Source organism: Diabrotica undecimpunctata, chromosome 1, assembly GCF_040954645.1.
Source record: "Diabrotica undecimpunctata isolate CICGRU chromosome 1, icDiaUnde3, whole genome shotgun sequence".
NCBI classification, from domain to species: domain Eukaryota; kingdom Metazoa; phylum Arthropoda; class Insecta; order Coleoptera; family Chrysomelidae; genus Diabrotica; species Diabrotica undecimpunctata.
Window position 1 is genome coordinate 27317230 of NC_092803.1, and position 27445 is coordinate 27344674.

At 32.3% G+C, this 27445-nt stretch overlaps 1 protein-coding gene across 25 annotated transcripts in view; it reads left to right on the forward strand.

Moving 5' to 3' along the window:
* cac (calcium voltage-gated channel subunit cacophony) overlaps window positions 1-27445 on the forward strand; it is a 405056-nt gene that overhangs the window by 84091 nt on the left and 293520 nt on the right. For 22 of the 25 annotated variants that reach the window (XM_072539656.1, XM_072539671.1, XM_072539737.1 and 19 more), the window contains one exon: window positions 13868-13968. In XM_072539656.1, the coding sequence (XP_072395757.1) occupies window positions 13868-13968 (101 nt within the window). Of the gene's footprint in view, window positions 1-4271; window positions 4373-13867; window positions 13969-27445 lie in introns of all 25 variants that reach the window. The other 3 variants (XM_072539658.1, XM_072539662.1, XM_072539808.1) reach the window with 1 other exon arrangement.

The following is a 27445-nucleotide window of genomic DNA, read 5'->3' on the forward strand; positions in this document are numbered from 1 at the left end:
AATCTCTCATCAAATACTTCGACAATTCCAGTACAGATTCCGTCTAATTGACAGGTCATACAAGGTACTTGAAGGCTAAATAGTACATATATTCGAAGAAGATCATCAATGAGCAATGGCTAGTTACGTTATCTCGAGAATACCATAGTCAACCTGTGAAAAATCTTACACAGGTTTTTAAACGTTCGTAAACATATATGAAAGATATCTTATGACAAATCTTCGAAGACACCTGATGTTGGTGTATTTTTTTAAACAATCATAAAAACTGAAATACATTTTTTGTCTATAAAACGTTTCTTATACATTTTAGAGAAGAATTATTGAAATAAAAGTTGTAATTGTATCAAAATTAAAATACATAGACGATTGACCGGGATAATTGCAAAAAACCCTTATTTTTGTAGTAATTTATAAATGTTAATAATTTTGTTTTCTGAATAACGACATGTAATGTACCTACTTAAAATTATGGTTTTTAATGAGGTATTAAAGTGTACTAAGTCTCAATTAGATTGGCCAAATAGTTTGTAAGTTATTCAATTTGTTTATCCCGGATAGCTATTATTTAAACAACTGTACTTGCCCAGCAGTGACTCTAGAGGTATTTGGCAGATCACAATCGACTTTTTCAGGCTTTAATTTTAAGATATATTTAAAAAATTTTAACATTTGATCAACATTGTTATAAAAAATAACGTTTGAAAGGGGGCTTTTTAGCTTATAAACATTTATAACAACTTTGATATTTTTTATGTCACACGCTTGTAAGTAGGCTTACTGTAAAGATTAAACATTTTATAAGTGAAGATCTAGATTTTATGATCAAATTTATAGATAGCATATACAGAGAAGGTACAAAAAGTTATATCCCGTTAAAGTGATGGTATTTGTAAAATACCGCCACGTTTAAGTGGAGGGGACTTTCTGAGCTCCGAAGTTTTTAGGAACGAACTTCAAATTTAGACAATCTGAAAAAATTGCAATATCTTGCCTTTCTTAAAATGGGCTAACTTGAGAAAATAATAAGAACTGGTCTACTTTTGCCTTTGTCAAATAAATGAGGGAGTATTCGAAAAAACGATCGAACAGGTCGATTAGTATTTATAGTTGCGCATTTTTTTCCATAAAAACTTTTTATGCGGTGTGAATCAGATAACGGTGGCCAATACCAACTTACTTATTTTAAATAGAACACCCTGTATATTAATGAATTTTTAGATTCCTCAAATCATTTTAAACACTTTTTGAATACAATATCCTATACCTATCTTTGATTTGAAAAGAAAATTATTTATTTGTCGAAAGTCGCTACCACTGTTTTACTACTTCTTGCCCATTTAGGTCTTGGTAATGATAAAGTAAGCAAAAACTATTTAATTATTCCTTTTTATTGATGTATTGATGTGAAAAAAAAAACAAAAAAATGTTTACTTTAGTTTAAAGCGCCAATGTTTTATTGTTCCATGACAGAAGTAGTTGTCAGTGCTATAGTCGTTTGAATTACATTAACCGCAAGCCGGAAAAATGGTTCATTTAACAGAAATGCACAAAGTTACAATTATACAGATAATTGACTATGGAGATAAGACATGGACGCAAATGAAATTAGCTCGTTTATTTCACGAAGCATTTTCTGATTTACAGCGCATATCACAAGGGACAATTAGTAAAATAGAGAAGCAATTCCACGAGCTGGGACATGTTAGGAAGGTAAAAAAAAACTGCCAATGCAATAAGTGAGGATACCAAATTGGTAGTTATGCTTGAGGTTGAGGAACACATACATCTGTTCGAAAAGCAGCCCCAGTACTCGATATTAGCTATTCATCGATTATTCGAATATTAGAAGAAAACAATACGCATCCCTATAAAATTATACACACTTAGGAACTCATGGAAGATGATTTTGACAGTAGAACGTATTTTTGTAAACAAATAATGGAAATGTTAGACAGCAATGTGATCCAATTAAAACATGTTTTGTTTTCTGATGAGTGCACCTTTACTCTTCACGATCATGCTCATCGGCAAAATTGATATTGGTCCAGGAAAAATCCTCACTGAATGAGAGAAGGCAATACTCAATACTCTGAGAAGGTTAACGTGTGGGCAGGAATTATTGAAGATCAGGTCATAGGTTCCTTTTTTATAGATGGCAATTTGAATGGCGACAATTATTTATCATTGCTTCAAAACAATGTAGTGCCAACGTTGGCCAACTTGTATCCTGATCCAGCAAATCTACAAGTTCCAGTGAATATGATATGGTTTCAACAAGATGGAGCACCACCCCACTACCAAATCCAGGTCCGGCGGTACCTCAACCAAATATTTTCAAATCGGTGAATAGGGAGGCGAGGATCGATGGAATGGCCACCACGATCCCCCGATTTGACGCCATTAGAATTTGTCTTATGGGGATATGTGAAAAGTATTATATACAAAAGTAAACCCACTGACTTATCTGTCTTACAAAAACGAATAACGCTTGCGATTAGATCGATCACATCTGAGATGTTGAGTAACGTTAGAAAAAATTTCTATTCACGGTTAGGGTGTTGCCAAGACGTTCGTGGGGAGCATTTTGAACATCTCCTACATTGACATTATTGTTTAGATTTGTATTATTTAGAAGTTTTTGAATATGTTGTAGCGACTTTCGGCAAATACATACTTTTCTTTTCTAAATGTGAATTTTTGCATTTTACTTAATATTTCCGAAACAGTCAACGATAGGTATAGAACATTGTATTCAAAAAATGTCTAAAATGATCTAATGAATCTAAAAATCAATTAATATACAGGCTGTTATATTTAAAATAATCAAGTTGGTATTGGCCACCGTTAACTGATAGACCCCTTATAAAAAGTTTTTATGGAAAAAAATGCACAACTATCGAAGTGTTCGACCGTTTTTTCGAATACTCCCTCATTTATTTATTAGCTAATTTATTCCATTTGGTTGACACACAGTGTATAAATATGTAATATGAATTATAAATTATAACTCAAAATGAGTTTATTTCATTTAAAATATGAAATTACTGATTTTTTAAGAAGTTTTTACACTCTATGAATAAATGGTTTTAAATAAAATTTTGAAACGAATCTTTTTGCATTTTGCAAGAAAAATTAATAATCATTATTCTATATTTATTTAAATATTATACATTAATAAATAAAAGCTATTTCTCACGAAATAAAAGTAAAATTTAACTTTTATATGGAAAAACTTAATTAATTAATTTTTTCGGGATTTTCCGACTTTTCCGGGATGTGAAAATGGCACAGTTTTTATTATTTTATAGAGCTACCCCAATTTAAAACAAAACAAGCGTATACGTGCCACAGAAATTGAGATATTGCAAATTTTTTGAGCGCGCTTCAATTTGAAGTTACATTAAAAAAAAACGAAGGTCGGACACATGGTATTTTACGAGTCATTTTAACGGATTATACTTTTTTACTCTTTCTCGGTATATCCCATCTATAAAATGGATCATAAAATTTAGTTCTTCTTTTAAAACATGTCCAATTTTTAGCTTTTAACTTTTTATAAGCTAAAAAGTCAGCCCTTTTTCAAACTGTTTTTTGAATAACAATATTGGATCTACCAAATAACTCTTATGAGTCCATGTTTGGGCAAGTTTAGTTAATTAAATAATCGTTCTTCGAGATAAATAAATTAAATAACTTTAGCACACTTCAATAACTCATGAATTACCATAATTTCAAGTAGTATAGTTACATTATATCTCATTATGCAAAAAACAAAGTTATTAACATTTATAAATTACTGCAAAGTAACGGTTTTTTGCAATTATCTCGGTCAATTGTTACTTATCAAGATCTACAACTTATATTTAAACCATTTTTCGCAAAAATGTATAAGAAAGGTTTTATAGGCAAAAAAATGAATTTTTTCACTTTTTGTGATTGTTAAAAAAACAAAGCAAGGTCATCTGTACATCTTTACGGATTTACCATCAGCTGTACCTCATATAGCTTTTTTTTCCTTTACTCACCTATAATGTCTGTCACAGTTGCAGACGAACCGTTCTTTCGTTACGAAGACGTATTTTTTTCACTTTATATTAGATTTAATTAAGAGTCTATACTTGGTTTAAAAGCCTATGTGCAAATATTTTACCAACTCTTGAAATAATGTGGAAATAAACAATATATCGAGTATGTGAGCACATTTGGAACACCTTTATCAACAGCGCACGTACCTTACCAGCGTAATTATAATTTTTTCTAATGACAAGGTCGATGACAGTATTTGCTGAAGCGAATGTTGACGTTGATCTGAGGATGCTGCGCTCGTTCCGCGTACTACGGCCGCTCAAATTAGTCTCCAGAATTCCAAGTAAGAAGGATCAAAACGGCTGCGATAATATTTACTTAACATTTATTGTTTAGAGTCTTACACCTGGCCGCTAAACGTGTAGAGCAGACTAGTGTTTTTTAGTCTTTGATTCTTAGAGTTGGTTACTTCTAATAGCTGTTGATTTTTTTAGTATGAGTTTTAGTCACAGGGGTACCGGACTGGATATGACCCTTTTGTGTTTTTTATTATATCCTACCGTTTGTTTTTTCTTAGTATTGATTAATAGTTAGATTTTTATTTTACAGTGCGTGTATTGGTCCAGCTACATAACACATATTAAATATATTGCTAGAGATAGAAACTAACATACAATAATACAACATATTAATAATTTAACGAATGTGTGGTGGTCAACAACTTAATAAGTCAATCAGCCGAAATTGGACATTATTTTGTACATTTTTCAAAAAAATTCTTTACATCTTTTAAATATTCAATACTTCAACACATATTTTCTTTATACACTTTAAAAAATTACCGCGAATATATCCTTCGCGAATTAGTTCCTGATACTCCGAAAATAAGTAAATAAATAAAGCATAAAGACGTTTGAGATTTAATTTTAATTGAGGGCCACTGTCATCCACTTATAGGTATTTCGATCTTCTTAAGTCTTCTCCCAGCGACATATGCAGAAGCTTCTAAGACCTAAGAAGGTCGAAATACTTATAAGCGGATAGCATTCTCCCTGCAATGAAGTTAAATGCATCTCAAACGTCTTCATACATTGAAACTATTTAAGAATCTAACATTTATTTCTTTAACCGTTACATCTTTATCTCATCAAACTATTATCAATTTTTTATTACATATATTTCATTATAAACATTAAAAAATGTATGCCAATATTTAAAATATTTTTAATACGGTAGAATTGTCTTCGTAATGAGAGATAATATTATTATACATGTATATATTTTGGATATATCAATTCAAACCTGCTGACCAACTTTAATTATGACAGTGACCATTTTCGTACTAGAATAAAGGTACCACCAACTGTTAATAGGTAAAAACTTTGGTTTTAAAACATTGTATACTTATTTAGAATAAGAATAAAATAAGAAAGACGAAAACTATGAAGTGGCACATCAAAATCACTACAAAAAGAACTCGAGATAGTCACTATAAATATAACTATCTCATATAACATACTTGTGCAAAAGGGACAAAAAAATTGTATTATAAATATATATGGTAAATTAAAAGAATATGCTGACCGCCAAGAAGCGAGAGAACTTTTCGCAAAAGTCAATTATCTAGCGAGAGAATTCAAACCGCAGACACAGATCATCAAAGATAGTCGTAATAGTGGAATAATGTGGTAACAATATTGCGAACAATAATACTGTTCTCTAACAGCGAGCCGGACAATAATATAGAGGAAAGAAATTATGGAAAACACCACAAAACCACAAAAAACCACTGCTGAAATAACAGCTGAGGCACTCAAAGAAATGGGAGAGGTAAGGATTGAAGTAATGAAAGAAGGCTTAGAAATTGTCATGAAATCTGGAATAAAGGAAACTTGCCAAAGGACTGGGGTAAGCTCACTTTTATTCCCATATATAAAAAAGCTACACCGAAAGATTGCAAAAATTACAATACAGTTGCATTATTATTACATGCTAGCAAAGTACTCCTCACTAAGATCAATAAAAGACTAAAATCTCTTTATACTCTTAATACAGATTATCGTTAAATTATAGAAATACCTTGAAAATTTGGTACAAAAACATATTTGTGCTTTGTTAACTATTCCAACATCTTTGATAATATAATATGGAATAAAATGTGGCTATTCTTAGGGAAATGGGTATTAAAACAACTGTATGTAAATAGTACCGCCAATGTAAGAGTTAAAATCTTGAGGGTACGAACTTTGAGATTTGTCGACGCGTCACAATGGCTACAATGGAAGATGTAACGGATAAAAAATCCAGAGAAATATCTCCCACACGATGGTCGAACCAAATAAGGAACAAGGAACAAGAGTGATAATTTAACAGAGATAGTCAAACAAATTTCATGACGCCACTACATCCTTACGAATGAAAAAAATATAGAGGAAGATACTTCTTTCGTCATCTTCTTAATTAGAACAGAACAATTTTAGATTTACGATGACAATAAATGTAAACCTACAAAGCAAAAAAATGCAAGGTAAATTAGAAAGGCAATTATTGTATTTTCTGGATCGCTATATGAAATTTAACAGTCAAAAATTAAACAAATCTAATAAATAATAACGATTATCATGTTGTGTTAATTCTATTTTGTTGTACGGTGTAAAGCATCAGTCAACTACCTGAAAGATCAAAATAAGATAAAAACTATTACCAATGGAAATATAAATGATTCTTTAATTAAAATAAAGTAAGCTGTGGCAGAAAAAAGATAATTTCTAAAAACGGAAAGAAAAAACGGACAAAGATATTCAGAAGATGTTCAGAAGAAAAAACTAAATTAAAAAAGAGATGTATTTTAACTAAAAAAGAAAAGTTTGTAACAAAAGTCCTATAAGAACAAACATATGATCAGAATAGTGAATATTTGCTTCTCACGTAACCAAGCAAGCTCTCTCATGTGCCACTATCTTCCCATGATATGATAAGAGAATGGACCACTTACTTTTTTCCACGAGAAAATATTCTATTTGGAGAAAATTCATAACAATTTGCCAAAATATAAGGATGGTGTCACTACAGAACAATTGGAAATTAGGATGGTAACTTTCAAGGAAGTAGTAAATATAATATAAGTAAAATCTATGCGACAAATTATTACTAATGTGACTTTATCTCTCTTTAATTAAAAGGAAAGGCTAATACTATTATTTTAGTAACAAAAATGCAAGAAGAAACAGGAAATATGTCGTTATTCACACCTGAGGTGACGCAATCTGTCTTACTGAAATGAATGTGAAAGTGAAAAGAGGACGACAGAAAATATGGACATTAAGAATAAGTAAAAAAACTTATTTAGAGCACATCTTATATGAAGAGATGACATAACCAAAGTTGTTACAATATATTGGATGAATAAAGCATTAGAGCAGGACAATTAAAAAGAACTTGCTTGGGGCTATAACCAAAAATACCACACTTAAGATAGTACGGAATAATGATGCTCACGAAGAATTATAGATTAAATTTAAAACAGGTTGAGTATATTCGGAATAAAAAAATAAAAAAAAAATATATGATTTCTGGTTTGGCTGGTAAATATATGATTTCTTACCAGTATCTTATTTAAATAACTGTTTATTGCATTTTTTAAGTACTTTAGTCACAATTTATTTAATTCTTTGTTTCCTAAAATTGATCAGTAACCAATATAATAAAAAACATAAAATATCTAAGCATGTTTTGATCTTCTTCCCCCAGTACATTTTTAATACATACTTAAATTGTTGCAGTTTCGTCATACAATAAAGAAAATATGTAGTCTTCTTGCATTATGTATATAATTTTAATTTACAGGTACTAAATAATGTCTAGATTTGCCATAAAGTTACACAGTTATTTTTTAGAAATAATAAGGCATTAAGTTATTGACTGCCAAGGAACTAGAGATAATACTTAATACAAATTAATATAACCTTTACAAAAACTAAGATCAGAATATAATAATACTATATTTGCAATTAATAAAACAAATTTTATTTATATTAAAACAAACAATAATAATAACATTGGTAAATTATTCCCGTTATTATTAAAATTATTCTTTTTATTTGATCTGTGGATATAAATACTTTTTGCATCCTATTTTTTAGTGTCTTTCTTAAGATATGTAAAGAAAATAGTGTCCATATTATCTACTTTAGTTTATTTACTTATTTGAGGACTGCTATTTTGCCAAAATTTATTTTATTTTCTCATGTATTTTTAAATCCGTTGGAAAATTTTTGCAGTAATTATTAAAATTTTTATGTTTATTTGATGTTTTTATGCAAATACTTTTTTATTTTAAATACCGATTTCCAATAGAATAATTTGTAAATGTGTTAATAATATTAGTTAGATTTGGGTACTTTTTGTATAACGGTTCTCTATTTTCATCTATGTAACTGGGTCTTCTTGCCAAGATCTCTTCAGTCTTCGTTACCTCATTGGTGGCTGATAATATTGCTGGAGTGCCTTAAATTATGTATTTTGGGCTTATTGGCGAGGAGTGATATGACATCTTTTATAGTTGATACTCTTAGATTATTTTGGATGGTTGTATTGCTCACCAACCAAGGGGCTCCAACTACCATGCGCAATATTTGCAAAATTTTTGGTTTATGCCGTGAGTCCATATTGGTCTTTGTAAAGCAGTATGTTGTTCTCCAATGACAGTTCTGACTTTTTGCAAATTAACTAATTCATTTGTTTTAATTTTATATTGAGCTGAGTTTTTTTGGCTTTAATGTGTTGCTTCCATGTGAGCTTTTGTTCATCCAAATACAATCCAAGATATTTTACTACGTATTTTAAAAATGTCTTATAAATACTTTTTGCATCCTAGTTTCTTTGATAAGGTAGTGAAGAAAGTAGTGTTTATGTCCTTCACTTTATTTTATGTTGACTATGACAGTTGTGGGCTGATATTTTGCCAAAAGGTATTTGTTAGGATATCTTCTTATGGTTATCTAAAGTATTTCTCAAGTATTTTTAAGTTCCTCTATATGTGGGCTTGTTATTCTAAAATATTCTTTTTGTATAATGAGCTCGACATAATAAACCCGTGTGTTAGTTTCGTACGAGTTTATACACTTTTACAGGAGTCTAATGAGTAGAAGGACAACAAAATTATAAGACAAGACCATAAAAGTTTCACAATGTAGACTTGGTCTCGATTAGAAAATAAAAAATAAACAGATACAATAAAGAATTGGCTTAGGTTTAGCTATATAGAGCAAAATGAAAGACATTTTTAATTTCAGGATTTTTGCTATACAACATGGAACCCAACTGTTTGAGGCTAAGATCAAGAAAAAGCTTTCTGCGTTTTGTCTCAGTCGATCCACCAGAAAATCACCCACCATCTCAAGAAGACAGGCTGTTCGATAGAAGCCTCTACCGGAAGACCTGGAGAACATTAATCCATATTAGAACTGGTGTAGCTCCAGTAAAGACCAAAAAAATAAACTGGAGGCTGCAAACTACTAATGACGATCTATAAGAATGTGAACAAAAACAAAATATGGGTCCGTCAACATGTACCCTCAAGAAGAATTTTTCTATTTCAAACCTCCTCTCCTTCTGGAGAAGTAACCAAGTAACTCCAGGTATAACATGTGGGTCTCAGACATTAAACGTTGACTAAAAATAATAATAATAAAATAACAAAATACCAAGTAAAAATTGAAAGATGAATATTATGACTTAAACACAAAGACCGTTCTAAAACATAATTCACAGAAAATCGGAGATGGAAGGTATTATGGAAAAAAGTAACAAAGAAAAAAAAATATTTTTAGACCATATAGCATGACTTAACGGCAATTGAGTACAAAATTGTAATACTGAAGACCTCGCGAAGAAAAAACACAGAGGGAAGACACCATTGCGATGGATAGATGTTTATGAAAGACAAAATTGCACGCAGGTTGTGAAAAACAAAAATGTATCTTGCTCTGGGTCTCTTTTTCTTCTCTAATCAATGGGTCTATCAAGGAGTGTTTTTCTAGCTAAGTCGTTTTATTCTAGCCATATTACAAGCCCTAACCACCTCAGACGTCCGATCGCTAATAAGTACAGAAGTGAATATGAGTAAAGTAAGCGGATTGAACATAAATGGAGAAAAGGTTAGCCACCTCAGATTTGCAGATGATAATGTACTTATAGATGATAGGATAGATAAGGCCAAACAACTTTTAAATCAGTTCTATATTTCCTCGCTAGAAGGGGAGATTGAAAATAAATATGTTTAAACCCAGATAATGACAAATCTTGTAGTCAGCGAAGATTAATGCTTAGGAACAAAATCTATACACCAGGTAATGTCCTATTAATACCTAGGTCACTATATTCGCATAGGAAAAGATAACCAAACCGTTGAGCTTCTCCGTCGTATAACCAATATAATATAATATAACCAACGTAATACCAATATGTCTCAAAAGAAAAAACCTTTATTCAGGTTGTTTTGCCAGTGTTAACTTAGGGAGATTAAACATTGAATATGACAAGGAGAACAGTACAAAAGATCTGTGTGGCCCAAAGGGAATGAAGCGTGGTATATTATGCGTTTCACTGCGACACAACATTCCAAACCGCCAGCTTTGACGAAAATCAGTGGCTGATGTTGTAGAGAGAATAGCAGCACTGAAGTGGAACTGGGCAGGCGACGCGGCTCGAATGACAGTTAACATATGGATAAAGCGGATACTGGAATGGAGAGCAACAAATGATGCATACCGAAGCAGAAGTCGTTCACCAACACGTTAGACTGACGATGTAAAACGTTGCCATAGACCTTGGATGCAAGAGGCACAAGATCCGGAACAGATGGAAAATTATGAGGGAGATCTATGTCGATCAGTGAACAAACGAAGATTGAATGATGAAGAGGGCTAAAACAATACATCATAACGGAATATAAGGTACTTGTATACTTTTGGTAAAAAAATCGCACAACCAATTGCTAAAGACAGGAAGAGTTTTGCATTAACAAGAAGAAAAATACGTAGTACGCCAGACCAAACCATACAGGTTTAAAGATGAGATTATTTCGAAAAATGAAACAAGAAAAGATGTTCAAAAGCATAAAAAATACTAGATACGATGTATATTTATATATGGAAGTATACTAAGAATGCATGTAGAAACAATACCAAAAAGTATAATCGACAAGGAAAAGTGAAAAAAGGAAACTCACCTAGAAGCATTTGATCAAATCCATTTGAAAGACAACAAACATTTTCTCTATAATAGACAAGTACCCCATAGATTTTTGAAGGCTATAGAAAAAATATATATATAAATTAAATTCCTACTCAGCCAATACTCGTTATTAGTTATATCATAACATATAATGGAGATACTAGACAAAATACGTGAAAAATCAAAACACTATTGGACATAACAGACATGAAGTTATTTCATAAAACAGTTGAAAAGAAACTCCTTAAAGAAGTGAAAACATAAAAAACACATACAAGGTCTAAGATATCAATAACAGGGTGTTAAAAAGAAAAACAAACAGATGAATAAACACAATAATAGAATGAAAGAATAAAGAGTGGGAGATTTAATGTGGTCGAGAGCCTAATTCTAAAAAATATTATCTGTGATAATGGTTTGGAAGAAAAAATAAAAAATAAATGCATACTTTTTTAAAAACTAGAAAAGCTTATAATCCTACTAACTTATTTAGTCAATACGGATTATTAGTTATATCATGACATAGATATCATAATCGAGTTACTAGACCAGATATGTCAAAAATAGACGTGAAGATATATGTAAAACAGCTGGAAATACACTTCTAGAGAGAGAAAGAAGTAAAAAAATAAAAAACACATGCAAGGTGTAACACATTAATCTTCTCTTCTTAGGATGCCTGTCCGTTCCGAACGTTGGCGATCATTCTGGCTATGATGACTTTGTTGGTTGCTATACGGAATAGCTGTGTTGAGGTCTTTCTATACCATGCTCTCAGGTTAGCAAGCCAGGATAATCTTCTTCGTTCTGGAGCCTTTTTTCCTTCAATTTTGCCTTGCAAAATGCATTGGAGTAGCTCATACCCGCCTTGATTTCTCATTATATGTCTCAAGTACTTCAGATTACGCTCCTTCACGATGTTGACCAAATGCGCGGTTGTGTTCATCCTCCTTAGTACTTCTTCATTGGTGACTGACTTTGTCTGTCCATGGTATCTTCAGGATCCTTCTGTATAACCATATCTCAAAAGCCTGAAGTTTTGATAGAGTTTCCGCTTTTAATGTCCACGTTATGTTCACGTAACTTATGAATAAAGGGGTATTAAACAGAAAAAAAACAGTGGAAACACATTACCAGAGTGAAAGAAGGAAGAGTGATGAGAATTTCTGTGGTGGTGGCCTGTCCACACAAAAGATAGAGCGATGACCATGGATGAGATAGCTATATAAATATAAATGATGATGAATAATATATTATATGATAGACTCATATGAGATTGCTAGTACTAAATTTTTCTACGACCTTTTTATGGGTAATTGTTGGCTTCTTCTCAAAATATTTAGATCTTAAATAATATGATAGGTGGTTTAATGACATGACATGTATGATTTTGGCAGATATTTAGTTGGGTTATTTCGTTTAAAAAGCCTTTAATTTTTTTACAGTAGAGTCCTTTGTTCATATATCGTAGCACTGTGGTTGTCATTTTTTTGTTTTTTGTGAATTTTTTACATTAGTTACATTTTAGACAGTTTATAGTTTGCAATAGGCGAGCGACGAACCTCTAAAAAGGATGACCCTGACCTATAACTAGTTGACCACTGTGTAAATTTGAAACCATAATATTCGTTATAAATTGTGGTGGGAGAACAAAAGCCAAAATTTTGATTTTATAATTTTAATAAAATTTTATATATAAACTGTGGTACCTCGACTCCGTGTAGATATTATTTCGATTTCTAATTTTGACACTTATGTACTATGCACATTTCCGCACTTGACACGTACTCTTGGTATAAACGAGGTTGCGCGCCACTCGCACGTCTGTTAAAAATTGCTATAACTTTTTGATCATTCAATATGGAAATCTAAAACTTTTCAGAAAATTACTTAAATAATAAATATTAATGCACAATTATTTAAGGGAGATTTAGAAATTTGTAATACAAATTTTTAATTAGAATAAAATATCCGACGAATAGCATACGATTTTTTCAAAAAATAGCCACTTTGTTTATAAACAAAATTAAAAGTTAGGACAAATCTCATTTTCTTTGCGGAAATGTCCATAGTGTATTTCAAATTAGAAATCGAAATATTTAAACTGATAAGATCTAAAGTTAAATATAAAATTTCATTAAACTTATAAAAACAAAATTGTTGAATTTTCTTTTATTTATAAACATGATTCCTCACTCCAATAAAAAAAAATTGATTTAGAAAAGTTGTGTAGATTTTTATTACGAATATTTTGGTACTAAATTTGCCAAGTTGCTAGCAAGTTAGGGGTTGATCGAAAACTAAAGTACTATCTGAGGGTTCACCGCTTGCCTAAAAGCATCGATATTTTTATCCTTCTTTCAAAAGGTATATACATATATATTTTGAATTTATTGGCATTATTAAACAAGTTTTATGGGATGCACAAAGTAAAAAATGATATTTAAAAAAATCAAACTTAACAATACCTAAATAGTAATTTTTGTGGTAGCTTAAAAAGTCTGTATTATCACTAGTACCATTATAGTCGTATTAGAAACTAGTTACTAGTTCTAGATTGGTAAGAAGAGTAGTGCCATAGCTAGAGGCTAGATTTTTGCAGGTTACTAACGTCGATCCCCCAAGATTACATCGATTTGGACCCCCGCGCCTTGCGGGCTATTCGAGTGCTTAGACCGCTGAAGCTAGTCTCTGGCATTCCTAGTAAGTAGAAATGTAGTTGTGAGTCTTCCTCTTCCTTTCAGTTCTATACTATTCTTTTTTCTTGGTCTTCTAGCGAAGAAGCGGAAATGCAAGCTTTAGATATTCTTCGATCTGCTTTTAAATAACAAATTAAATCGGAAATTTATTAAAGTATGTAGAAAAGTTTCAACTATTGATGCTAATCAGCTTTTTTGTATTTTTTTTATTGTTATAAATGTTCAGTGTAAAAAACATTTATTTGTGAGTAGTCTATAGCAGGGGTTCCAACGGAACATTCACCAAATACCCTTTATTTTATTTAACCCAACCTTTATGAGCCAATAAGGTAAATGATGGCCGTAGTTTTTTGTTTATTTAAGGGTTTTGAGAATTTGGGAGTATGGTGATTATTATTATACATAATATACAATGACATCGAGCCTAAAAAGAGCTTATGTGGCCCAACGAACAAAATATTTGTAGGTACTAAACTAAATAATATACCTAATATAAAACAAATATTTTAACAAAGTAAAAAAAAATATCCAAAAGAATCATTTCTTAAATAATAGCAAATTACAAAAAATATATACATTAAAAAGTATACATAAGATTACAGAATTTATTCTAACGAAGGTATAACATATAAAATATATCCTTACGTTTATAATAGTTTTCATAAAAAAAATACAAACATTATACTTGTTTCCGTGTCATATCTTTCACACACACAAACACACCACACACACACACACACACACACACAGACACACACACACTACTGTAAGTTTTACCTTACAGTAGTTTTAAAAGACTCCTTTTTCAACGTATGGTTAGGACCTCTTAATCTAGCATCTTTGTTGGTATTAAAAAAGTTTGATGTTTCCGAAAAATCCGCATAAGACTACCATAAGTAAATACGACATCGTCTCTTTCTCGTCTATTGAGTTAATGGAGATAACTTGAGCTTTCTTAGTTGGGTTTTATAGTTTAATCTTATAATAATATCTAATCTAATAAACTATTGTCCCTTTGCTCCTCCTCCTGAGAAAGCAGTGGAATACAATAAACCTCTAGTTCTAATATTTATCGATTTTCATAAAGCCTTTGACACAGTTGAGCTAAGCAAAATATTACAGGCGCTTAAAGAATGCAGGCTAGATTATAGATATACTAAATTATTATACAAAATATACCTGCAGGCAACAACCACTGTCAGATTACATACTAACAGTAATCGCATAAAAATAGAACAGGGGGTTAGACAAGGAGACCCAATGTCACCTAAACTTTTTAATACGGTGCCAGAACATGCTTTTAAGAATTTGGATTGGATGACAAAGGGAATAAAAATAGATGGAGAATATCTAAACAACTTACGTTTCGCCGATGATATACTTATAATAGCTGAAGATCTAGGTATGGCAAGAGAGATGGTACAGAAACTGGTTGTGGCTACAGAAAATATAGGTTTAAATATAAATATCTCGTAAAAAAAATCATGACCAATTTGGTACCCAACCAGAACATCAGTATTAGTGAGAAAGAAATAGAACTCGTAGATAGATATAAATACCTGGCACATGAAATTATGATAGGCAGGGATAACCAGACTCATGAACTGAAGAGAAGAATCGGCCTTGGGTGGGCAGCATTTGGAAAACTGAGAGAAACTTATAAAAGTGAGCTACCCACATGCCTAAAGAGAAAGGTATTTGATCAGTGCGTCCTCCCAGTCTTGACGTACGGAGCAGAAACACTTACCTTAACAAAAGCAGCAGCTACAAAACTGAAAGTCACGCAGAGAAGCATGGAGTGGTCCATGTTAGGAATAACTCTGCGAGACAGAATAACCAACGAAGACATCAGGAGAAGAACCGGAGTGACTGACATCATCGAGAAGATAGCCAGACTAAAATGGAGATGGGCAGGACACATAGCCAGAATGACAGATGAGCGATCGACAAAGAGGTTATTGGAATGGAGACCAAGGAAAGACAAGAGAAGCGTCGGTCGACCACCTACAAGATGGGCTGACGATTTAAAAAGACTCAATAAAAACTGGATAAGAGCGGCGCAAGATAGACGGGGTTGGAAACACGAGGAAGAGGCCTGTGTTCAGCAGTGGACTCTTGAGGCTGGATGATGATGATTGTCCCTTTGCAAATGGGGTGAACAAACTGACACTGCAAATTCTAGGTGAGATTTGATATAAATTTTGCATAGTTTCAAAAACAGGTCGGGAGATATTCTATGAAAAGCTTTTGACAAAAAGTATAAAACACAGTTCGCGTTACTAAGTTGTTTTGCTGTTTGAATAGACCAACTTATTGTTTGGATGACCGTAACACCAAGATAATTAACTTCCTGTACCGCTCTCAGAGAAACTCCATCCAAAAAATATTATATATGGATTATTATATCCACATTACATGATACAACACACGCGTATTTATTGGAACAGCCCATTTCATGCCCATTTCTGATAGATGGTTAAGGTCACAAGGAAGAGTATTTGCGATATCTAAAATGTAATTAAAGGTTAAATTGTCGGCATATGAAACCAATTTTGTCTGCCATCTACACGTCCAATCAGATATGTTCAGCAAAAATAGAACATGTCCTAATATTGATCCTTGGGTAACACCACTGGCTACTCCACGTCGAATACTGCAGTCATTTTCCACTTTAACCGAAAAAGTTTTATAACCACAATAAAAACTCACCACTCACGCCGTAATGTTTTAGCTTCAGCATTAATTTTATAGGTATATTATCAAATTCATGAGAAAAAACAATATAAATAATATCAATCGGCTCATATCGGTCCATATATAAAGTCCATTTATTAATAGCGAGAACGAGGCTGCTAATTGCAAAAATATTCGGCAGAAATCCGTGTGTAGATAGACTGGAATAACATTGTGCTCTAACCAAAAGGATACTAATTTATTAGCTATTAATTTTTCCATTATCCCAACTCATGTTAGATAGACGGATAGATTTAGAGAGTTGGCCTTTTGGCCTATTCCACTGTGACCTTTTCAGATTTATTGTAGTCTTCTAGTCGTAGATAACATTCTCTAGCCTGACCCTTATTATAAAGTCTAATAGCTTCGAGACTGTACTTTCCATGTAGCTATTTGCCGGTGGATTTTCTTCTCCTAATGCAAAGAACCGCACATTTGCCAGATTGTCACACTGACAAAAAATGAGCTCTGCTGTTTCTTCTTCGATGTGACAGAATCTGCACAGGTCATCATCTGATAATCTCATTACCTTCTAAGTGTCTATTCACCTTACAATGCCCTGTTAGAAGACCTACTATGGCTTTGACTGTTTTCCTGTCTTTGCTTATTAAGTCTGCCGTAAATTTATTTTCGTCTCTAGTCTATTTAGTCTCCTAGTTTATTTAGGGCACACACAATCCCATACTAGCTTAGAATTGACCTCTATAGAATTGAGTGCCTTAAGCGATGCCTGACTATATAAATGGCAACTGAACAGAACGTTCTTTCCTGCCTTTCTATTTCTTCCACGCAGTGATGGATTGCCGTTATTTCCGCCTGGAAAACTGTTACATCCTCAGATAGACTTACCGGGAAATGTATCCCTTGATTTGTCCCTACTATGCCAGCTCCCACACCCACCGATGTTTTTGAGCCATCTGTGTACCAGGTAGCAGCAGCTTGTATGGGTACACCTTTATTTCAGTCTTCCCTGCCTGGTATCTTTATTGTGAACTTATTGTTAAAGCTATATCTCGTAGCTGTTGCATCAATAGGTTGCGTCATAACAATATCGGCTTTTAGCTCCTCGATTAGCTTTCTGTTGTCAACCCATACATCTGGCTTATATGTCGCTGACTTTGCATTAATCTGTGCATCACTGATCTGCTTCACCCTTCAATTGAACTCTGGATTATTTGGTCCCTAAAAATTGAGAGAAAGTGAGAAACATAATATGATGTTGAGAAACATGAAAGTGTGCTAAGGAAATTTTACGCAAAAATTAAACAACTATTGTAACTGGCACATGTAGATCTATATTACACGGTATTGGAATGTAATACCAGCAAAAGTTAAAAGAGCGATTGATAGTTTAAATAAAGAAAAAAAAATTGAAGTGTCAGACAAAAGTTTGGCGAAATACTGAAACTAATTAAAAAGAATAATCTTCAAACTTTATATTATTGCTAGTAGAGTACTGCTACTGAATAATTTCCCTTTAGTTCAGCCACTACGTCCACTGCTCCCTTTGTGCTGTTATAAAATGTTGTTATAGCAGGTTTGCACTTACCAGCTGTATTTCCCTTGATCTCTTCTGTATAATGCATTGTCGAGAGCATTAGGACTATTTTATTAGGTCTGGGTTTATATGACACTAAAAGTCATGTCTTTAATAAAGCCAAGTATACTTGTATTAGTTTTTAGTTAGTTTACTTTTGCTGAAAAATATTCAGGAATTTCACGTTTATTTTTCTTTGAGTCCCTACCAAGGTTAAATTGTGGTTTTGGAGTAACTCGAGTGCCAAAGGTATTAACGTGGACCAATTATCACACGTAACATTTCTCATTCCAGAAATTAACGGAATTAACCATTTTACGACAGAAGAAGCTCTGTCATCTAATTGAAAAGGTTTATCAGTGTGACTTCCAACATAAACTTTCAAAATATTCGTATAAAAGGTTTCAGCATCGATCATTGCTAAAATTCTCAATCCAAACTTCTCCCGCCTATTTAGAATATACTGCCGAAATGTTTATCAATTGTTTCAATTCCAGAAACGTTGTAGTTTTTTCTACATCTATACCTACACAAAATCATTAAAATTTTTCCTACAGGAAGCTAATTTAACAAACTGTTTCCTAAATTCTCTGTCATCCAAATTATCAAATCGTAAAGCCCTTTATTAAAAGCTGAAAACGATTGAGTCCTATGATAATAAGTCATTTATTTGGACACTGAAATATTTTTTCGAGTGTGAAGTCCAGCAAATACAATTTCCAAGCCTGAAGAACTGTATCCGCTTTTTTGGCAATTTTAGTGACTCTGCTGGACTAAGTGACAATCTTCTTTATTTTGATTTTAGTTTTTGATAAAACTATTGGGAATTTGATCCATAAAGTTTTCTTGAATTTTCCAATAACAAAACGTATCCAGTCTGATATTTGGGCCAACTAGTTCTTTACCTTCAGAGAGCTCCGAGTCAGACTCGTAGTCATCTAGTTGCTCCTTGATCTTTCTCCGTACGTTCCTTGTAATCAGAGCCACCTAAGGCTATGGCTCCACGAGCGACAGATTGTCGCTAGCAGTAGCAGTAAAACTACGGCGGCAGTAAAGCAGTAAAATCATGGCTCCACGAGCGACAGTTTACAGCGCGCATATCGCCGCGTTTTGGTCTTGTAGTGGCTCCATGAGCGTTAATATGACGCAGCTACAATCAGTGGTATCTTGTCCGTTTATATAATGTCCGTGTATATAGCAGATAAAATAAATAAATAAATAAGTAAAATAAATTCAAATCGATAATACAATAATATAGTATGGATAATCTATCATTTCAACAAAAAATTGCTTTAATATTGGCATTGCGCCGTCGACGACGTAGGTTTAAAAAACAACGGAAATGGTGGATTCACCCTGTTCTAGTGCCTAGACAGACAGAGGGAAAATTGTTTCTTTTATACAACAAATTAAAAGAATATGCTGAGAAGTTTTACTCATATATATATATATATATATTTATATATATATATATATATATATATATATATATATATATATATATATATATATATATATATATATATATATATATATATATATATATATATATATATATAGGCCTGCGTAGCGCAAGCGGTAGGATGCTTGACTCGCAAGCCGGTGGTCCGGGGTTCGAATCCCACCGCCGGCAAGAACATCTAGACATTTTAAAAATGTCTATAGGCCCCAGGTCGACTCAGCCTGAATAAAAATGAGTACCTTGGGTAAAACCAGGGGTAATAATAGACAGTTGAAGCGTAGCACTGGCCATGTTACCTTCCTTGTATACCGTAGGCCCTAGATATAGCAGACTACCCTGCTATACTCCCAAAGCCGCGACAGCGGTATAAAACGGGAGACTATTATATTATATATATATATATATATATATATATATATATATATATATATATATATATATATATATATATATATATATATATATATATATATATATATATTACAGGATGTCAGTGTCTTCTTTTAATTTTTTTATTATGTGAAATAGAAGATGTCATACGAAAACAGGATACATCAATGCGTGATAGCCTAAGCCCAGAAGAAAAATTAGCAATTACCTACCTTAAAGTAATATTTCAAATTACATATTTTATAATCGTATACATGTATCTACCTAAAAATAACAAAAACAAAATATTTAACTATTTAACTTTCATTAGAATAAAACGGGGGCCGCCACCACTTCTTACCTCTGCGTATTCTGTAATTAGCTACTGAATTATCAAGTAGATCGACGGCTCCCATATGTCGATTATATTCATTTATCATATTGGGTTGATGTAATAAATCTTCCTTTTCCAATATCTAACTTGCTTTTTTATGTTACAATAATTAAAAAAATTCTGATGCGACATAAAATCTGCTTTGTTGCATTCTTTTATTTATGAATTTTACGCCAAGCTATCGAGAACGAAATATTAGTATTAGGAGGATAATAAAATTTTACTATAAACAATAATTATTAAAATTTTATTGTTATGACATGATTAGACAACCACTTATATAGAAATGAATCACCAGTTCGAAGAAGGAAATCCAAAAAATAGATTTTCGGGAAATCAATAAAAACTGTTTATTCTCTCTATTCAACTTTTTCTTGTTTAATAATGGCATCTATTATAAAGTACAGTTTGATACGGTTAAATGGGATTGAAAAAAAAAACATCTATTGATTTTTGTTATCTAGAATACCGATAAAGAAAATATTGGATTTATTTCTTTCTTAGAACTTATAATTTTTTGTTATAATATGAGACACAAAATTGTATGAAAAGACTTTAAAATAAATGGCAATTACCAGTACAAGCGACAAATTACTGCTAGTGGAGCCACAAACGCGCTGCAAATTACTGCTAAAAAATAGGTCCGGATCTATTCGAACGCGACACGACCTTGACGACGCCGAAGCGTCTCGGTCTCGAAACGAAGCGACAATCTACAGCGCGTGGAGCCACTCAGTATCACTGCTGTTGTTTTCATTTATCAAGCTACATTTTACTGCTACTGCTAGCGACAATCTGTCGCTCGTGGAGCCATAGCCTAACACTTCGTCACTTAAAACCTCCTACCACATTTTCAGAAGACGTTTTTGTTTTTCTTCGTAATGTGACATAATCTAGCATAAAGAATAAAATTACTTACCTTTTTATTAACAATAATGTTTTCATGATTTTTCTAATTAAAAAAATTACCACAATAAATATTTTATCACTACTTACCGAAATTTACCAAGAAGAAAATAAAATAATTACTTATAACTTTATCAATTAAGCACCGGATGAGAACAACTGAAGATCTAATTTATTACCCTCATCGACGTAAATACCGAAAATACCTGAAAACATCTGTGATTCATTAAGGATAACCCTAAATAAGTACTCCTAGGATTGCAAATAAATATCTCTTCTAAAAATCCCGCTAGATGATATTTTGGAAAAACCCCGTCGAAATGACCGTGGCGCGTGTACTCCCGGGTTAAAGTCAATTGAAGCTATTCCTATATTTAAGAAAAGTAGAAGGGATATTCAATTAGTGATTTTCTTACATGTTTGCGTGCAATAGGTTTTGTTTGGAAGTTTTATAATATTCTAGGTTTTTTTTATTTAAAAGCAAAGTCATAGAAAATACCGTTAATTTTCACAGTTTTTCATATTGTTTAGACTACAAACAATGTTATCTTGACCCATTTCTTTTTTAACAGTTTTCCCGCGCTTTATTTATTAACCAAGCTTTACCCCTACGTAATTATTAATTGTTTTTAGTAACGATTCGCTTTCCTGTCTTAATTACTCTCCCATAGTTGTTTTTCGCGCCTCGAAAAAGGCACTAGTTTTCAGATTTGACCTACTAAGCGTCCCAGTTAATTAATGCACCCTTTTGTGCCATTTCTATGTGATAAATCGTGCGAAAGGAGCGTCTAAAGTAGGTCTCTTGGCCATTTTAATGCAAGACGAGTGGAGATAACGACGTGGGAGGCTTATATGCATCGGAAAGGAACAGGGTACTGGATTTCAAAGGTAATTGTCGTTTAGAGTTGTTACTTACCCTCTTAATTATCATAAATTATATCCCAAAGGAATCTCAAACGTTGGAGGATGTTTCCCGCTTCAAGTGAATTCTTTGATGGAAATGGATAATTTTCTATTAATTGGTAACTATTTATATCTCAAAATTTCAATAGTATTGGTCAATATATTTTGTAAGACGTGAAGTGGTATACAGGGTTGGCCACTTAAAAGAGGCATCATTTTGTGAAAGTACTACAACTGAAACAGGTAGATTTTTATTCAAAAGGACATATCTTTTAACAATGTAGATATGTGTCATTTGTCAACACACACCCTTCCAATTCACAAACTTTAATTTTAAATAGGAAATTCAACATGTGTGACACATCATTAAATCAATATTTCGCTGTATTCAAACATCCTTGACTTTTTTTCCATACCAACTCTATTCTTGTGAAGAAGGATCAGTTTATTGGAAGTGTTACACCTCTTCAAAACTAAATGTAACGCCTATGTTGTGCAAGTGCCAATTTAAAAATTTTCGCGTCCCTCCAAACACTACGTTAAATTAATAAATTCATATTCAACTCAAAAGAGTTTACTTATCAACGTCCATACAATTATAAAGTCGCTGTTCTAAATTATGACAAATATTTTAAAGCATTTCAGGAATTACTAGATAACACATTCATGTACTATTCGTCGTCTTTGCATTGGCATCAGGAACATTAGGACAAACACAACAAATAAATGTTAAAAAGACGTGGAATAAGGCTGCTGTATACTGTCACTTACACTGTTCATAGCAGTCAGAAAATTGATAATTAAACATACAGATGGCATGAACTTGAATATATTCAGATATATTCAGATATTCATATATAACAAGTGAACCATATTCTGGTCACTATTCAATATTGTTATTAATTAGCTAACACGTTATAGTAAGAAAATCCACTCCAACTTTAATAAATAACGGAATAGCATCGGTAAGTTTTAAGCAAAAGTGAGTTATAAAAATTAATCTAAATGTTCAACCTAACCTAACCTAACCTAAATGTAACAAGCAGAACTAACCATAGACATGTAGTACAAATAGACTGGCTGCTACAAGACAATCGCATTTCCCCAGTGCGACAGAGAAAAGCAAAGCAGTCCCCGCATCTCTTTCTAATGGGCCGGATTTTTTGTCCACGTGACCTAAATGACGAATGAGAGGGTCACGTGATCGATAAACCCTGTTCATTAGAATAAAATGCAGGAACTGCTTTGCGTCAGTTTTTTCTGTCGCACTGGGGGAACGGTAATGTATTACATCTATCAGTCTATTTGTATTATATATCTATGGATATAGCAGAAGTAACGAATAACTTATCAAAAAGGCTGAAAAAATATTAAAAAACATACAAGAGTCTGAGTAGAACAATATCAAGCAAATTACAAGAAATACCACAGGTTACACTATCCCAAAAAATTTGGAAATTAGTACAAAGAAAAAGAAAAGTCAGAAAAACACTAGAGAAAGCTACGAGAGAACAGACTACAACAGCAGAAAATAAGAATATATTAAACAAACTCACCGAACGGTTTTTTTAGCATTAGGGAGGATTCTCACGCAGAAAGAATAATTAATTATATCATTTGACTAAAAGGATTTAACAGAGATTACACTTTTCTCGTCCAGGGGTCGATCAGGGCATAGAGCCACATTTCTTAGTCCTTCACAAATAGGAAGAGGGTTTTTTATTCTTCAGCAGGAGTTAGTTAAATCATATTTGTTTAGGTCTAATATATTGCTAATGATAGGTGATCCTTTCCTATGTAATTTACTTATCGTTTTTTCAACTAAAAATGATCTTCTGAGTCCCCAGGGAGGTTTGGTGGCTTCTACTAAGGATTCGGAAGGTGTGGATTTCATTGCTCTCATAAGTACATATTCTTTGTGCTTTGTTTTGAACAATATCTAGTTTACGTAGGTTAGTCTTAGTGGAAGTTTCATAAAGTGTACAACCATAGTCAATGGTTGTTGTATATAAACTCTATAAAAAAGTAGTACTGTTTGGGGATCTGCTTCCCACCAAGTTCGCATAATGGATTTTAGCAAATTTAAACCCTTATTGCATTTTGTCTCAATTTTTTCAATGGACAATCTCCAAGTAAGCTTTTGCCTAGTATAATTCCTAAGTATTTGACATAGTATCCACTGGGAAATCTATGTCATTGATAGTCATTCGCTGAATTGGTTCCATGTTACGTATGATGAAGATTACCACTTTGAATTTTTCTGAGGAGATTTGTAAACCTAAATTACTTATGGCGCTTATATTATAGAGTTCAAAAGTTTGATACATTCTTTAACATAACCAACAAAATCATCGGCTTACTGTATAATAGTTGCTATAGATAAGGAAGTGTCTATATTAGAGGTGTAAATATTAAAAAGAAATGGTGCAAGGACAGATCCCTGAGGTAATCCTAAAGTTGCATATTGGTATTTTATTTGACAACCGTTATATTCTCCTACTTGTCTGTTTATATAGAGTTTGAATACGGTGTTAGAAACTTCTGTTGGAATTTGTATTTGTATCATCTTTTTCGTAAAGTGAACCAGTCAACATTGTCGTAGACTCCTTAACATTCAAGAACATACATCCACAGTATTAATTTTCCGTTCAAATATCTGTAAACATATGTGTCATCGCACATGGTACCAAATCCTTTTTTAAAAAGATTTTGTGTAGCTGGCAGTGCACCAGTAGTGTTTAACGATCATTCCACTAGGTTTTTAATTATTCTTTGTAAGGTTTTAAGTATACATGACATACATACCATAGGTTTGTATGAGTCACATAGATGAGGATTTTTGTTTGGCTTACGTATGGGTATTACATTGGCTTTTTTCTATTCCTCTTCACTTTCGTTGTTGATTCATATATCATTTAAAATTTTGATTAAGAATAGCTTTGAATTTATTGGTAATTATTACATCATAGGATATCTTATTAGGAGATGTGTTCTTCCTATTTTATAACATAATTTAATTCTGTTAAGTTGGTTCACTGAAAATCTTATCGTTGGTATTGTTTTCTTTGTTATTTGTTTTCCAAAAATGTGTGACATGTGTCATTCATAGCAATACCTGGTGTAATTTTGTCTAGAAATTGATTTTTCCATTCATAATTTTCGGATATCCCATGCATTTTCTTGGTTTGTGTCCGTATGTTCGTTAATGGTGTAATTTTATTCCGATTTTAGCACCAAACTTGCCAATGTGGTTTAACTTGCATTGTTTTTGCAATTTCATTTTTGCATTTGATAAAGTTTTTTGATGTACTTTGATTCTTATAGATGTTGAGCGCTTGTTTTCGTTCTTTACTAGTCTTATCGCAATTTCCCCACCAGCTTGGTCTCACCAAGGTGAACAAAGCGTTCTGCTACTCGTATTAAAAGATTTTTTTGTAAGTATAAAACCATTGGTTGCTGTATTAATGCCCTCAAGTAATAACTTATAATTAAGTCTGCGTTGTCACTAATTTCTTAATGGTGTGAGAAATATATATCTGCAACTTTTTGATATAAACTTTGGAAATATATATCTCCAATTTGCTTCATTTAAATTCCACTTTATGAGACCTCGTTAGACCTTTAATAATTTCCATTATGATTCAAAAATGACCCAAGCCAAGTACATCTGGTAAGGTTTAATCGCTATATCTGGAGTTGTAAACGTTAAATCTGCAACTGAATTTTTCCATTATTCGTAAATATTGTGGCTGATCGGTTATTTAAAAGTACCAACTCCGTATTATCTGAAGCAGTTACTACTTATGTACCCTTTATGTTACTTTTGTACGAACCCCATGTTTGGTTATGCGCATTGATATCACCACCAATAATACCTTTTGACTTTGTGTATTTGAATATTTTCTCCCAATCAGCAATTTTATGTTTCTATTATCTGCTGGGCAGTAGAGTGAGAAACGTGTTAAAACGAGATCTTTGTTGTTTAATATTTGTGTTTTTTACATCAAAATATTGTGGTTAAAATTTTGTTTAGTTGAAATTTGTTTTACCTGAAACATATTTCTTACAGAAATTGCCACTCCCGCGTAATGGTCGTATCTATCTTTACAAATAATTTGATAACCGTTGAATCTATACTCGTATTGTTAAACCGGTTTAAACCAGATCTTTGAAATTAAAGCAATATCAAGCAAAAAGATAAAATATCCCATTACCCCAACTACTCACAAATTTTTACCGAAGCCTTCAAAGCCCCAAGTGGACATGCTGCTGTTTATACTATTCTGATAAAGAAAACTCCTACAGCATACACTTACCTACAAATTGAAAGTATACTCACAGACAAGACCACAGCTATATTAAAAGTATGAACTTTTTTCAAAACGAGTAACACGGTGAAGTGCGTCATCATTACAGATTCACTTAATGCGTTATTGAAATTAAAGCAAATTTATACAACAAATCCTATTATACAAGCAATAAAAAATGAATAAGAAATACTCCATTTCATGGAAAAGGGCACAGGTTTCATTTGGGTACCATCGCACACTGGAATCTGGGAAAAGACGGATCAACGAGAAACTACAAACCGTATCAACTTACGATACTATAAAAATTGCAAAATATCCTTATAGTGATATGAAACATCTAATTAAATTTCATTGTAATAACATTAGGCAAAATTACTGGGAAAATTTAGCAACCAAATTAAACCCAATATGCCCAAAAGTGAATCTCTTTGAATAACACCACAAGTAGACGAAATCAAGTAATTATAAACCGTTCAATAATTGCTCATACTGCTGTCATACACAAATTTTTAATCAGTAAAGATCCACCACCAATTTGAATCAACTGCTCCGCTTCATTAACAGTGAAACATTTCCTGCTTGACTGCACATATTTCCAAAATCAAAGAAGAATGCACGGAATTTCAGACGATCTCAAATTCATCCCTACAGATAAAAATTTAAATGTATTAAATTATTTAAGAGATATTTAATGATGCTATACTATTTAATGTACATATTAATATTAAAACTATTGTGTTTGTCATCTTACTAATAACCCTGCGTGGTTGATGTGGAATAGGTATTTTAAATAAAAAAAAGATAAACGAATTGAAATTTTTAAGAACACTTTTAAAGAAATCAAAAAATATATTTATAAAATCGGCT